The sequence below is a fragment of the Pistacia vera genome, unplaced genomic scaffold (assembly GCF_008641045.1).
Source record: "Pistacia vera cultivar Batoury unplaced genomic scaffold, PisVer_v2 Contig40, whole genome shotgun sequence".
NCBI lineage: Eukaryota > Viridiplantae > Streptophyta > Magnoliopsida > Sapindales > Anacardiaceae > Pistacia > Pistacia vera.
The window spans coordinates 2,049,103-2,066,048 of NW_022196224.1; the positions used below are offsets into that span (position 1 = coordinate 2,049,103).

The 16,946-nt window shown below is 35.2% G+C and overlaps 1 protein-coding gene and 1 non-coding gene across 2 annotated transcripts; one reads left to right on the top strand and one right to left on the bottom strand.

Annotated features, from left to right (window-relative positions):
* Positions 1–372: 372 nt before the first annotated feature.
* Positions 373–444, bottom strand: TRNAG-UCC. The gene has a single exon. It is a non-coding gene; the product is annotated as a tRNA-Gly (tRNA).
* Positions 445–14,015: 13,571 nt separating this feature from the next.
* Positions 14,016–15,930, top strand: LOC116141603 (G-type lectin S-receptor-like serine/threonine-protein kinase LECRK3). Its single transcript, XM_031427082.1, is given in 3 exon segments — positions 14,016–15,687; positions 15,690–15,749; positions 15,752–15,930. Coding segments are annotated over 3 exon segments (1,911 nt in total).
* Positions 15,931–16,946: the final 1,016 nt, after the last annotated feature.

A 16,946-nucleotide genomic window follows, 5' to 3' on the forward strand; every position in this document is an offset into this window, starting at 1 on the left:
AAAAAAAAAAAAAAAAAAAAAACCTCATGGGAGGATAAAATTATTATAGATAAAATTATTATAGCTAAACATCATGCAATTTTTTTTTATATTTTTAATTTCAGTCCACATAATAGAAGCGATGAAGTGATGTGCTCAAATATTTTTTTGAAATTTTTTGATTTTTTAAATATTAATTTGATATCCACAGATCTTATCCATTCAATACACTTTTTGGTTCTATCTTCCTCATGTGTTAGAATTGCATATACAAATGAAATTAGACAAAGAAATTGTATGTTTCGAATTGTATAAATGCAAAACCTAAAAGCGATAAAAATAATTATGTTTAGAATTTTATAATGCAAAATAAACCAAAGTGAAAAATAAGTATGCGTTTGCCGGGAGTCGAACCCGGGTCTATTGCTTGGAAGGCAATTATCCTAACCGTTGGACTACAAACGCCGATTTGAAAAAATTGCTGTAGTTGTTTAATTTCTTCATTTACTTGTAATGTTAAATTTCTGGCATTTTTTCAGACTGCTTTGGATACTGTCATAAAAATAGTTAAAACTTATATATATATATATATATATATATATATACATCTTATTTTCCAATATATCATGTTTTATTATATATAACATGTTTCTATCTCTAATTATAAACTTTAATTAACCCAAATTATTTTCAACACCATTTTGGAACTCCAAAATCTAAATTATAAGATTACTCTTATACTATTTGTTTTAAAGGTCTTAGTTAAATACATAAAAAATACATATATTGGAATGAAGCAAAAAATTATTTTCAATTAAATGCATTCAATTGTCAAAAATTCAAAATACATCATCTCTAAAATGTAATTTTTATTAAATGCTCCCTCTAATATAAGTCTCTAGATTCACTACTATATCCAACTTGTGTTTACATTTACCGTGCACATCAAGGTTTTTCTATTTTAATCCATAAGTTAATATATAATTTCTTATATAAATAAATAAAAAATTGTCTTAACGTGTGCCTAAAACTAAACCTGGCAAAATGGGTGGATGGGCTGGGTACATGTCCAATACGGGTCCAAAATATTAGACCCGTACCTTGCCCTATGCGGATACGGGTGGACCTGCAGGTACCCATTTTTTCTCTCTCTAGGTTTTAGTTTTTACAGTTCACCCCTAATAGTTTTTAATTATGACAGTTACACCCCCAAAATTAGTAACTTCCACAGCTTTTATGAAGTGATTTAATTAGCAAGCCCTTGATAGCTCCAGTGACTGATACGTTAAAGAAGTTCCAATGATTGATTGCTTTAATTCAGAATAAAAAGAATTCAATGATTTTAGACAGAAGATTGATGGATGGCCAATTGGCCCATGTGAAATTGAGTTTTGGACATTAAGAGAGACATGCCCCCATTGATGCTTTTTTATTTTATTCTGAATCTAGAAAGGTAAAACTACTCTGCAAAAAAACTTGGTGAACTTGCCCTACAAACTAAAAAAATTGAAGCAGCCCAGAAATGAAGACACCACGATCATGCCGAAACTTATTGCGTTGGCCCATCATCTGCCTCTAAATTACTACACCTGCAGAGTACATGTTGGAAGCAAAACAAAGAGAAGATGATTTGATGATTGAATATATCAATACCGCATACATTTAATTATTTAAACAAACAAGATTAAAGGAGAAGGTAATTTACTAGTCGCAATCAGTTGTAAATTATATCGTAATACCGCATCAAGAAGTACAAAATACATAGTACAACAAACAGATGCTGTTGACAGTGGCAACCATTTGCTGTTCTCCTTAACTACGTTCTTGTGTTTCTTCATATTCTTAGCAATCACCTCCTCTAATGATGAATGGCAATCTTTCTTCTCTGATATCTTTCCTCGAGTCATCTTTATTTCTTCTTTATGTAATTGGCAAGTCTCAACTAACTTCTTCTGTTCCTCCCCTTTTTGCTGGCTCTCCTCTTTGGAATCACCGCCTGCTTATTTCGAGTTAGGTACTGCTCAGAAAGTCTGCACTTCTTCCCCACCAATTTCTGCTTTTTGGTTATCTATAGATTTAATACAGAGTCAGGATGTGCTCGACTACATTATCTATTTTCATTGCCCAAAAATTCATCGTTTGTCAAATCAAAAGACCGCAGGTAGCAGCTTCCCTCAATGAAATATATGGGAATTTACGCCGAAGAAAATAGGAAGGAAAAGATGATCACAAGATAAATACCAGGGGTATGCATAATGATTATGTCTTACTATCCTACAAAAGAAAACTGCATATGAAACAGAGGGTTCAGAAAATCAGGTATTGTGCAGCAGTCAACTATTAATCCAAATGTGCTTCAAGGCACAATCTGATACTAGATTCAGATGATCATAAATATGCAATAGGAAACACAATTTGTTAGATCATTTTATACGTTGCAATTTTGGCGAAGTTATTAGCAGTAAATAGTATATCAAAATTAAATGCACTTACCATACCAGAGTGTGTCTCATTCAAACCATTGACACAATCTTGAACTAAAGATGCCAACTCAGTCAAGTTATTCATCTGATTTAATTTCAGAATACCCGGAGATGTTAGGAACAAAATTAACTTGATCTTTTGCTTGTTCTCTTGCAAATTTAACACCTTCCTCTCAGTTTCCATTTTACTGGGCAGAAGCAAAAACCAAGATCACAAAAGCATCTTGGGGTTAATGACTAATGCCTGGTGAAATGCCAACAGTCCTAACCTACAAATACACAGTAATAAGATGATTGTATCCCAAACAGAGAATCTTGATTGCCACATACGGTATAACAATGAACAAGGACACATAATGATCCGTATGATTCTCCCAAAAGCCACCGGTGCAGCTTTTCTGGAACAAAGATGGATATAATAAAAACAAATCTTGAAACCTAACTCACCGATCTGCGACTGTAACGGTGGGGAGGAGAGCCGCGAGACTTGTGACGGAGAGAGAGAGGAGATGATGAGCCGACGCCCAACGACGTGAGAGAGAGGAGATGACAAGCCGACGAGGGTGAGTGAGGGTGACCGGCGACGGTGGGACTGGGAATGGGATCACGGTTCACGGATGAGAGATTGAGAGTTGAGAGAATGAATGAGTCAAGTGAGTTCTACTGATGAGAGATTCAGAGGCGAGAGAGAATTGTTATTTACTTATTTTGACATTTTGTTTTAGAGTTAGTAAGGGATTTCAGATTTGCAAAAAATGGGTACCCGCGGGTTTACTCATATAACCCGTTAATAATACGGGTCGGGTCGGGTATGGGTTGAAAAAAACTGCTCCATTATATTAGATACATACCCTGTGTTTTTTACCTAGGTACGGGCCGATCCGCGGGTCTGGACCCGTTTTGTCAGGTCTACGTAAAACATATGTTAAAAGACACTAAATGACAAAATATTTAATATATCAATGCATTAATTTTTTGTTGATGCTTGATTTTGACACCAACTAGTCACACGTATAAAATGTTAAAAAGACTTAGAAGTCACACGTGATATGAGGGGATTGAATTAAATAAAAGGTGAAAAACAATATTTAAAGTGGTTCGGATGGTCAAAAGCGAATCCTACGTCCACTGCTATTGTATTAATAAGAGAGAGAGGTCAAGTCGCGTTCAACAAGCTGAGTTACAGTTTAGAGAGAGAATACAAGAGAGAGAGAGAGAGTTATTTTTGAGTAAAATTAGCTAAGCCCTTACAAATGAGAGGGAAGTCCTCTATTTATAGTGGGAGAGTTCAAGGTAATGATTATAAAAGCTGCAAGTGGGTAGGTTCTGTGCAAATCCTTTATTTGCGTCCCATTGGTCACTTGCCCGAGGGATTTCCTCGACTAAAGTAGGGCTTTGACACGTGGTCGATCTCCAGCCGCTTGCTGGCCTGGCACTCACCTGCTGCATTGACAGGAGCCATACGACTTGCGCTAGGCGCGACGTGGCCACACCTGGACAGCACAGAACCCTTCTGAGCTTTGACCATCCTTTACTAACGAGGTTCCACGTCAGCCCTACTTTTTCAGGCATAACAGAAGCCCCCTAGTTTTTAAGGTTTAAGGATCGAACCTTGAGAACTTCATAATTATGCCATGATTTGACATTTGATCACATAATTCGGATCATCTTAAAAATGTATAATTGTGTTTCTATGAAACCATTCATAAAACACAAATGCTTTGGCCAAAGACTTCTTCCACATTCGCTGATCCCTTGGAACACTCAAACTCGTAATATTCGAGCCATCAGATTCCTTATTGAAAACGCATATGACTCCGTACATGATTAACTCATGACCAACAAGCACTACACACTAGATATAAACAGTCTAGTGATAACGTACTGAAGAACCGCGAGCTCTCATGCACAAGACATGATCACATCTCAAGTCTAGGGATAAAGTGACACTAACGCACAACCAATGTTATGTTATGGCATAAAAGGCTTGGCCATCCACATATGGCAGTCCTTACAAAAATCCTCCATGAATTAAAAAATCCTCATCACACTAAGAATGACATTACATTTTGTTAAGCATGCAAGTATGGGAAGTTACATCAGTCCAATTATCCTAGGTCTTCATTTCATGCATCTAAACCCTTAGAATTAATATACTCTGACCTTTGGGGGCCTTCTCCAATCCCATCACTTGAAGGGTTCAAATATTACATCCAATTTCTGGATGATCACAATAGATTCACTTGGCTTTTCCCTTTAAAAGCCAAATCTAAAACTTAGGCTGTTTTTAAGCAATTTCATGTCTTGGTTGAAAAATAATTGGTGGAGAATATAGAAGCTTAGTTCCCTACCTTCAAGAACATGGCATTCTTTTTAGGCATCCCTGTCCTCACACTCACCAACAAAATGGTAGAGTGGAGAGTACCATAGACAAATTGTGGAACAAGGTCTTACCTTGGTTGCCTAAGCCTGTATACCACTCAAATTCTGGTGGTTTGCATTTCAAACTGCAACCTATCTCACCAACATACTTCCCACACCAGTTCTGTCACATTTATCTCCATTTCAGGTTTTGTTTCACACTCTACCAAATTATTCAGCCATCAAAGTCTTCGGTTGTGCTGTTTACCCTTTTCTTAGACCATACAACAGTCACAAATTCAATTTCCATACTACCAAATGCACTTTTGTTGGGTATAGTTTACATCACAAGGGCTATAAGTGTTTGGATCCCTCTGGTTGCATTTATGTCTGTCAAAGTGTGAGTTTTGATGAAACCGGATTTCCGTTTCAATCTACTAATGCATATGCTTCTCTGTCTTCCAGTGATTTAGTTCAATTTGAATTTCATTCACATTCTTTCAATCATTCGAATTTCATTCACATTCTTTCAATCATTCTGTGTGGCATACACCTTCATCTACTTTACTTCATCTCAGCATTCCAATATGCAGTCTATACCTCCTAATGATCCTACCACACTTAATCAGTCTAAACTACCAGATACTTCACTTTCTAGTCCAGATCTTCGAATAATCTCCACTAGTCCTACGACACTAAATCAGTCCAACCCTTCAGATACATCAGACTCTACCCTAGTTCTCCAACCAACCTCTTTTTCCAGTGAGTCTCCTACATTTGATCCTTCAACACATGCCAGTATCCTTCATTCTGTCCCAGACACAAACTTATCAGATCAGTCTTAGACCTCTATGTTGTCGCCTCAAACTTTAGATTCCAATGAGTCTTATGACTCTATTCCCTTTTATATCTCTTTTCCTCTTACCAAATCCTACCCTCCGTCATTAAATACACATTATATGCTTACTAAGTCTAAGACTAGAGCCAATAATACTGTCTTAGTTTCCTCCCTTGACACCAAAGAACCAACTATAGTATAAAAAACACTCACTCATCTATCTTGGAAGGCTGCCATGCAAACTGAATTTGATGCCCTACTGACTAACAACACTTGGGAGCTGGTTCCTCTCACATCTGAAATGCACCCAGTTGGTAGTAAATGGGTGTTTAGAATCAAGTACAACTCTGATGGATCTGTTCAAAGGTTCAAAAGCCAGGTTAGTGGCAAAAGGTCTCCAGCAAACTCCAGGTGTAGACTACTTGGAAACCTTTAGTCTTGTAGTAAAGTCTCCCACTATTCGTGTGATTCTCAGCTTGGTAGTGAATAATGGGTGGGATATACAGCAGGTTGACATCAATAATGTGTTCCTAAATGGTGAACTTACTAAGACAGTATACATGACTCAACCTGAAGGGTTTGTTAACCATGCATACCCTCATCATGTATGTAAACTAACCAAGGCTCTTTATAGCTTAAAATAAGCACCAAAAGCCTGGTTTGAGAAGTTAAAAAGAGTATTTTTGTGGTGGGGGTTTTACACATTCTGTGGCAGATTCAAGCCTTTTTGTTTATAAAAAGGATGAGAAAATCATGTATGTCTTGGTTTATGTGGATGACATATTACTCACTGGAAATGATCCTGCTTTAGTACAAGCTACTGTTCAAGACTTGAATACTCAATTTGCCTTAAAAATCTTAGGATCTTTATGGTATTTTCTTGGCTTTGAAGTATCCAAAACTGAGTCAGGCCTTCATATGAATCAAGCAAAGTATGCCAAAGATCTTTTGGAAAAGACTAACATGGGAGAATGTAAGCATTGTACTACCCCTATGGCTCTCGGCACCAAGTTAACTTTGGAAGATAGTGAGCCTTATGAAAATCCAGCTCTTTATAGAAGCATAATAGGAGCTCTCCAGTACCTGACTTTATTTAGACTTGATATTGCCTATTATGCCAACAAATTAAGCCAATTTCTCAAAGCTCCCACACAACTACACTGGCAGGCCTACAAAAGGCTACTCCGGTACATTAAAGGCACATCTAACTATGGCTTACAATTCACTAAAAGTCATAGATTAAACATAAAGTGTTACACAGATGCTAACTAGGCAAGCAGCCTTGAAGACCGCTAATCCACCAGTGGCTGTTGTGTCTTCCTTGGTTCAAATCTACTTCAATGGACCTCTAGAAAACAGAAGACAGTAGCTTTGTCATCCACTGAAGCTAAATACAGAGCCCTGGCTCAAGGTGCTACATAATTGACTTGGTTTTGTAGTCCTTTCTCTGAACTTGGCATTCCTCTGTTAGAAATTCTAGTCATTTGGTGTGACAACCAGAGTGTTAGATCTTTTGGCCTCTTATCCTGTCTTCCATGGCGGGACTAAGCACATTGAGCTTGATGCCATTATGTGTGAGAGCAAGTCATTGCCAATAAACTCAAAGTTCAATATGTACCCATTGAGTTTCAAAAGGCTAATATCTTTACTAAAGCCCTTTCCAACTTCTAGGTTTGAATTTTTAAGGAACAAACTTACCATACAAGCTCCTTACAACAGCTGAGAAGTCCCTTGATGAGTTCCTTCTACTACTGAGCAGCTACTACATTAGTGAATTCTTTCATAAGTGATTGAGAAGGTCCAGTTTAAAGGTGGATGTTGGGATGAGAAATGGTGAAGCTCTGAAAGTTGACAAACACCAAATACTTTAGAGGTCCAACTTACGGGTGGATGTTAAGATGAGAAAATGCTGAAGCTCAACTCACTATTGAAAGTTGACAAACATCAAATACTTTAGATTAGGTCCAGCTTACAGGTGGATGTTAGGATGAGAAAATGCTGAAGCTTAACTCACTACTGAAAGTTGACAAACACCAAATACTTTAGAGGTCTAGCTTACGAGTGCATGTTAGGATGAGAAAATGCCGTAGCTTTGACTCACGTTGACTATCAAGAGTTCATTGTTAGAGAGTTTGTTAAAACTATTTTCTGTTCTTGTTATTCTATTAATCACATGCATTAAGCTTATTAATGCAGTTTTGTATAAATACAACACTTTAGCTATTATTGAATAATAAGAAAAGAAAACTGATTACTCTCTCTCTCTCTTAAAACTTTCCCTTCTTTTCTTCATTTTCTTGCATTTTCTCGGCTATTTTCCTAGCTGGTTTCTTGTTGATTTTCATCTCTCATTGTGTGAAAGACATTTCACAGCCGAAAGTTGCAACAACAGGGGTGGACCTATCAAATACAAGATTCAACTATTGGGCAACACTCTCTGGGAAGATAATTCGTATGTTGTTTTTCACCAAACTACCAAAGAAAACTGTCAACAAGCATGTATAATGGATTGTAATTATGAAGCTGCCCTCTTCAAGAGTGATGATTGTGAGTGCAAAATGCAAAGGCTTCCTTTGAGATTTGGTAAAAGAGATATGGATTGTGGATCAAACAACTTTGCTTTCATTAATGATGGAATTGTATCCTCCAGTGGTGACATAGTGCCCCAAGAAGAGAAGAAAGGCCTCCGAAATGATACAATAATTATACTAAGTTGTGCATTTGTTGCTTTAATATTTGTTACTATGGCAATTTCCGGGATTATAATTCACAAATATCATGTCTGGTCATATAGAAGAATTCTTGGAAATGGTAGCATAACATTTTGTGAGGATATAGCTCCCATATCATTTAGTTTTGCAGAGATTGAAAAATTGACTGAAGGTTAGAGGTTGGTAGAGGATCTTCAACAATGGTTTATAAAGGGAATATGATGAATTGTCAAAAGTTTGCAGCTGTGAAGAAATTAGAGAAGGTGTTAGCTGAAGGGGAAAAGGAGTTTCTAACTGAGATTAAAGTTATTGGGAAAACCCATCATAGGAACCTATTTTGTTTGCTTGGTTATTCCTTTGATGGACCCACTAAGGTCTTGGTATATGAGTACATGAGCAATGATTTAGTTCTAAAATACAACCTAATTGGATTGAAAGAATGGGTATCGCTCGCGATATAGCTAGAGGCATTCTCTATCTAAATGATGAGTGTGAAACGCAAATCATTCATTGTGATATAAAACCTCAAAACATACTCATGGATGAAAATATGTGTGCAAAAGTTTTTGATTTTGGATTGGCAAAGTTGTTGAAGCCGAACCAAACTAATACTTTTACAGGAATTAGAGGAACGAGAGGATATGTTGCACCAGAATGGCATCGAAATCTACCTGTGACAGCAAAAGTAGATGTTTATAGTTTTGGAGTTGTTTTGCTAGAGCTCATATGTTGTCGTAGAAGTATGGACCTGAATCTTTCAAAGAATCAAATTATTCTCCAAGATTGGGTTTACGAGTGTTTTGAGACGGGTGAGTTGAGTTTGCTAGTAGGCAATGAAGAAGTTGAACTTAAACAATTGGAGAGGGTAATAAAAGTTGCACTTTGGTGCATTATTGATGAGCCATCGCTTCGCCCTTCGATGAAGAAAGCTTTAGTTATATTGGAAGGGCCTGTTGACATTCCAATACCTCCTAATCCCGCTTCTTATCTTAGTTGCATCTATGTCATTGTGTTTATTTGTGTGTTCTAGCATTTACATTTTTATTACCGTGGAAAGTAAAATGTAACTAAATTTTTCAGAGTTTTTTCATTTATGTATCAGTATATGTTTCCAAAAAATGGTTTTCTTCAGGGACAAAAGTATCCTTTGTACTATAAATTCATCTATCTTGGTGCTTAAGGAATTTGATGATAAACATAGAGAAGTGTTGAGGATGGACATTGTGTTGCGTCGAAGTCAATAATTGTCAATTTGCATATACATTATTGGAATTTCCTATACACTTATATTTAAATTTTAAAATTTGAGATCTCCTTATTATTTAAAATGAAGACCATGATTTACTATATTGATCAAGGTTAAAAGATGAAATTTTAATTAATTTTACTGAATATTGTTCCTTTATATTAACAAACGGCAGTAAAAGGTTCACAAGAGTAATAAACTGTAGTTTAGATTTTAAAATAAAGTTGAATTGTAAAAATAACTCATCATAGACGTCAACAGAGTGTAGTGACAAGACCGTCCGATGTAATTATTTCTTTTCCTAGAAATTGACAAATAAAGATGGTACGCAGTGCAAATTCTGAATCCCGGGTCAGCAGGTTGGGTACGTAAAAATCAGCTTTCCTAGAAGCCGTGTAATTGACTTACAGAAAACTGAGAAGACTTAGAAATGTTATGTTAGTGGCAATATTAAATTAGTGAGTGTAGAAAGTAGCTTTTGACAATGAGCATCTTTAGCTGCATTATTCTTCCAATTACCGTATAATCAATTTTCAAATTCAAATGACACAGACAACTCTACAAAGGTTAAGAACATTGATTACTTCAAAGTCTTCTATGCATAATATTATAATTCAATTTCCAATGAGAATATGTTATATGAGCGTAACGAGAGAAATACATAAAAGTATTTTTCCACAGTATATAGTTTGGCTTACTTGATTTGTAATTTAGAATAATCCATTTTCTTGATGCTGATATGACAGTTTGGAGAAAACTGCGAGAAGAAGAAGAAGAAAAGTCATCATACCACGAGTGTTAGGTATAATATTGAATGGTAATGGGTGACTATTGAAAAGTCCAAGTCTTTTGAGCGATTTGACTTGGGAGACTTTTGATTTTCATAGACCTTACAAATATGCATTCCGGGATCTTCTTTATTATTTAGCTCCAAATCCATTCACTACGATTATAATTCATTTTTCCACATAAAAATGCAGAGATTGTAAGTTATTGTGGCCCATTATTTTTATTAACTTCTCACATCAGTTACGTCTAACTTTCCATCAGTTATCAGTGGTAATTTCCCTTTATACAACTTCTTCTTTAATGGATTAGAAGAAATACAGATTACGTAATATTTTTACACAAAACTAAATATTACACAGAGGAAAAATAGGTCACTAATCTATAAGAAAGTCAGTGATTCTTTATATATACATGAAATGAAGTATTGGATAGACTAGAACTAATCTCAAGTGTCTCCTACAGTATTTGGAAACTAATTGCTATGGTTGGAGATATGTTCTTGGATTTTTGCTTTTGATTTATTAAATTGATGACATATTGCTTCTATTTGATATTAGAGCAATATCTCTAGTTTGGTATTCATTTCCTTTCAATTTAATTTATGAATATAGGTATGTCAAGTTCCTATGTGTTTGATTGAAATTGGGAATTATGGTTTTGAGCAAGTTACCTATATTAATTTGGGTTTTGATTTAGCAATTTTGGAATTATGTGTTAAAATCTTATTCTAGTTTTATGGTAATTGCGAATTTGCGATTGGCTAGTGTATAATATGTGTTTATTTGCAATATAGTTATATAATTCCATAAATATTAGTTATGATAATTCCATATACATTAGTTATGATTATTCCATATTTATTTTTGGGAATTTTCTTGGTAAATCTAATTGGGGAATTCAATTCCTTATAAAATATGAGAAAATCGACTTTTGAATTGTAAAAAACAAATTTGATGATAAACGAATTCAATTCCTAATGGCTAAAATCAAGCTTTGCTTGATTCAAGCCATTGATCAAGCTTTGCTTGATTGTGGCTAGCAGCTGGAATGTGAAATGTGACTCATAATATGTATAAACTGCTTATTGATAATGTTAAAAGTCTTGTTGAAGATTCATTCAAAGGTATATAGTATAAGGGACGTCAAAATAATATTATACCCTTTAATGAGCGGCGAAAAATGCACACAGAAAAATTAATCAACCCTTGAATGAGTCAACACTCAACACAATTTTTAGTTGTTTTGCACTATCATTATTACCAAAGACCTTATATAGTCAAATATATCTTTTTTTCCGATTAATTGGTATATATGTTTATACATACCAATTAATTCTCTTATTTTTCCTTTCAAATATATTTTAATTAAGGCAGTCAAATGTTGGTTGTTCTACTATATAGTTCCTCAGTCTTTATTATGATATTTCTATTTTTTTGAAAAAAAAAAATTGAAACTTTGAAAATAATGTGCTTTGGAAATGATTTTCAAAGTGTTTCGTTAAACAAATTCTTAAATTGATATTTATAATATATAATGTTATGTTTGATAAAGTAGATTTTCAAATTGTGGTAGTGTGTATAAAGAGAAAAAAGGACTTATATTTGTCTCTACAATATGATTATTAAAATATTTTTTAATAAATATTAAAAAAATAATTTCTTAAAATAATTTAATAATATATAAAAGTTAAAAACATAAAACTAGAATGCGGGATTAGTGCCAGAACTGGAATGCCAAACCACCACCGGCGGTGGTTTTCGGCGGCCACCTTCTCGTGGTGCGTCCAGTGACACAGCTAGCATCAGAATGATCAACACAAGCCGATCTATGATATTCCGGTTACATCGTCGGACTCCTTCGCGCCGTTTAGCCGTAGGAGGCCGAAAAATATTCAGTAGCATAGATCGGATCACGTTGATATTCGAGAAACCGGCGCTGTCGCCAGGCACTGCATGAAAAAGTCGCCGGTGTCGGTGGTGACTGTTCTGGTAGTATAGTCCGGTGACTATTCAGGCAGTTGTAGTTTGTGCTATGTTTTTTCAATTTAAAAAATAATTATTCAAATTAATCTGATTTTGTCATTTAAACATACGAAATTAACTTAAAAAATAACCTGATTTTGAAAAGTGTGTTTGTTTTAGTATTTTTGATATTTTTAGAGTTAGGTGGGAATAACGAGATAGGATTTAAAAATTAACAAAAACATCTCTCTAGATTTGTTAATTTATTAAACACTCCAATATATAAAAAATTTGTAAAATAACAAAAACACCCATACCCACAGTTGCCAGATTCCAACCACATTACGGCGCACCAGCGACTAGATCTGGCCGTTCGTGTGCCAATATGACTTTTTTCGGTTAGATCCACCATGGATTTGGTCGGAAAATGTCAGATCTACCGTCATTTTTGGTCGTCAACGATGGTCAAAGATATGGAATGGTCGTCGTTGACGACCAGCTACGGCCAAAGATCTGGCTTGAAAATGATAGATTGGCACACTACCGATTAGATCCAACCGGTAGTGGTAGTGTGCTATTATACCAGATTCTAGCCACCTTCTGGCGGTGGTGGTTAGAATCTGATAAATATGGATAGATGTGGGTGTTTTTGTTTTTGTTAAATTTTAAAGTTTTTTCTTAGGGTGTTTAGTGAAATTAATATACTTAAAGGATTTAAAATAGTTGAAAAAAATATAATAATATTTTCTTAATAATAAAACATACAATTGTTTTGAGGATAGAACAAGAAATAGGATAGGAAATAATGAATAAAAGGGACCTAGCTTTTGGATTCCTTTTATAAATCTGATTATTCAAACTTAATCAATTATTTACCACACACTTTTGTATTGTTGTAGCTTAAAACTTAATTGATTGTTTCTTAACCTACAACAATCCCAAAAGCACACTAAATGCAAGAATTCGTCAAAACAAGATTTTTGCTCTGTACAAAAGAATTTCATATATTTCCTCCTTATATAATTTTTGCACTCCTTATATAATTTTTTTCTTTTTTTTTTGCTGATTGGGATGTACGGGTTAGTTTGTGTATATCTTAACCAATTCATGCGTTTCATTGAACACCCTATGTTCAATGGACTGAATAAGTTATAAATGTAGTAGGTGATCACTTAATGAGACTCGAACATAAGACACCTGGGTAACCTAAGGTCTTATCATCTGACCACAAGCTATAAGTGGTTTCCTTATACAAATTCACTTATACAAACTGATACGTTTTAATGTGATTAGATAATTTTAAATTAGAGATAATTTAAACAAATTAGAGTAGATGATATGTTAGACATGTATAATTGTTGCATCAGTATATTGAGAATAGTTTGGCATTATTTTTAAGATTATAAAAACGTAAAACAAGATCTTCGGTTCTTGACTAGATGTCCATGATAATATGGTATTGATAGTTTTCTGATTCTTCGTGTGAATTCAAAGGTAATGAAATCAACATACATGCCTATGAGTCAAAAGTTTGACTTGTAGTGGGAGACTTTGGCCTCCGCAGTTTTAAATATATGCATTACAGAGTTTTCATTCTCATTCGCTTCCGTAAAATCAGAATCAATTTATCCGAAATAATTTCAGAAAATGAAGATATTTCATTTTCTTTTCCTTCATGCTGTATGCTTTCTCTTATGTGCATCTTTTAATGTTAATGCGCAACGAAAACAATTTAATATAAGTCTAGGATCTTCTCTAGCACCCACCACTAACTCTTCATGGCTGTCACGATCTGGTCTCTACGCCTTCGGATTTTATCCACAAGGCAAAGCCTATGCTGTTGGAATTTTTCTTGCTGGAATTCCTGAGAAAACTGTAGTCTGGACAGCGAACCGAGATGATCCACCAGTCTCCGGCAACGCTAGTTTGCTGTTGAATACTGAAGGCAGGCTTGTCCTGCAATCAGCGCGAGGCCAAGAGACTCCTGTTGTAGCTCAAGGCGAGGTCGGACCCGCCTCTTATGCTTCCATGCTTGATTCTGGCAACTTTGTGCTTCACAATTCTAGTGGAGGAATAATATGGCAGAGTTTTGATCATCCAACTGACACTATTCTAACAGGTCAAAGTCTCCTGAATGGACAGGAATTGGTATCGAATGTTTCAGAAACTGACCATTCGACGGGGAGGTTCTTTCTTATCATGCAAAGTGATGGAAATCTTGTGCAGTACCCAATGGAGAAAATTGCAGTTGCAACTGCTTATTGGGCATCTGGTACAGTAGGGTGGGGTGCTGATGTGAGATTAAGCCTTGATTCGGATGGCCATCTTTACCTGCATAATTCCACTGGCTTCAGTATAATGAATTTAACAGCTGGGATTCCAACAGGAAGATCAGTGTATTTTATGAAAATTGATTGGGACGGGATATTCAGACTGTATTCTCATAATTTGACACAAAATAATGCGTTGTCAATTCTGTGGGAATCTTCAACAGATAAGTGTCAACCCAAAGGTCAGTGTGGCTTTAATAGCTATTGTATTGTGAATCCTGACCACCAACCTGGTTGTAGATGTCTTCCAGGATTTGTGTATGTTGACCGGGAAAATCTATATTCAGGCTGTAAAAGAAATTTCGCAGCTGAAAGATTCATTAACAGCCATGGAACTGTGATTTACAGCATGCGGGAAGTGAACATTAATGTCTTCGAAGATGTTCCGTATTCGGTTCTGCAAAAAACCAAAGACGAGTGTAAACAAGCCTGTTTGGAGGACAGTATCTGTGAAGCTGCGTTATTCAATATTAATGGTCAGTGCAGTATGCAAAGGCTTCCTTTGAGATTTGTGCGAAGAGATGAAAGCAATATTGTTTTTGTCAAGGTATATGACCCTGTATCCTCTACTGGTGACCGACCCCATCTGCCGATTAATGAAGGCAAGAAATACCCGCCAATGGACATGATCATCATTGTAAGTTCTTTATTTGTTGCTGTTATACTTGTTATTGTGGCAGTTTTCGGTATTGTCATCTACAAATGTCATGTATGGTCGTATGGAAGAATTCTTGATGAAGAGTTTTGTGAGGATATTGCTCCCATAATATTTAGCTATCAAGAAATTGAGAAACTGACTGATTGTTTCAAGGAAGAGATTGGCAGAGGATCTTCAGGTACAGTTTATAAAGGGACTATAGTGAATCGCCAAAAGTTTGTAGCTGTCAAGAGATTGGATAATGTGTTAGCTGAAGGGGAAAGAGAGTTTCTAACTGAGATCAAAGTTATTGGTAGAACCCATCACAGGAATCTAGTTCGTTTGCTTGGTTATTCCTTGATGGACCCGACAAAGTCTTGGTGTATGAGTACATGAGCAATGGTTCTCTTGCTGATTACTCTTTGCACCCGAAAAACAATGTAATTGGATCGAAAGAATGGACATTGCTCGTGATATAGCGAGAGGAATTTTGTATCCCATGATGAATGTGAACGCAAATCATCCATTGCACATAAAACCTCAAAATATACTCATGGATGATAGCAAATGTGCAAAAATTTCTGACTTGGTCTAGCGAAGTTAATGAAGCTTGACCAAACTAAAACCTTTACTGGAATTAGAGGAAAAAGGGATATGTTGCACCAGAATGGCATCGAAAATTGCCTGTGACAGTTAAAGTAGATTTTACAGTTTTGGAATTGCATTGTTGCAGATATATGTTGTCGAAGAAGATAGACCAAAACCTTCCAGAGGATCAAGTTATTCTTGCAGATTGGGCAACCAATGTTTGATTCAGGGATTTAAGCCAACTAATAGGAGATGAAGAGGTTGAATTGAAACAATTGGAGACAATCGTAAAAATTGCACTGGTGTATCATTGATGAGCCATCCTTTCGCCTCCATGAAGAGGTTTTACTTATGTTGGAAGGGACGGTAGACATCCCAATCCCTCCTGATTGTACTTCTTATCTTGCAAGCATATGTTATGTTTAGACCATATGTTTGTAATGAAGTTAATTTAACAAATATTTCAGTGTTTCATTTCATTAACTTTAGTTTTATTTAATGTATTTCTACCTTTTTTTATTTTTCAATTTATTGTATATGTTCTTTTACCTAATATATATATATATATATAAAACGTGAGAATTTTAATTATTATTTCATTGACAGTTTTTTACTGTCATTGAATCCCTTGTCAAACAAAGGTCTTGACAGTTTTCAAACGGTCAAAAATTGGTTTTATTTTTGAATTTTAATCAAATTCTTGGCCGTCTTAAAACTGTCAAGTTTTTTTTTGGTAATTAGTTATTTTCCTGATTATTACCAATTAAATTATAGAATAGTGCAACGAAATTATCATAATATTTATCCTTCCAACAACAATTATTATAATTCAACAAGCAGCTTAAGTTACAGCCACAAAAACCACTCTAGTGGTATATTTGCATATCTGACATGTTTATATCAATGATCTTACGAAGTAGCAATGCGTGGAAACAATATTTTTCCATCTTCGTGGATAACGAATTTTTACATATTAAATAGAGTTAGAAATTTGTTGCAACAGTCGGCCAATATAAATTGATA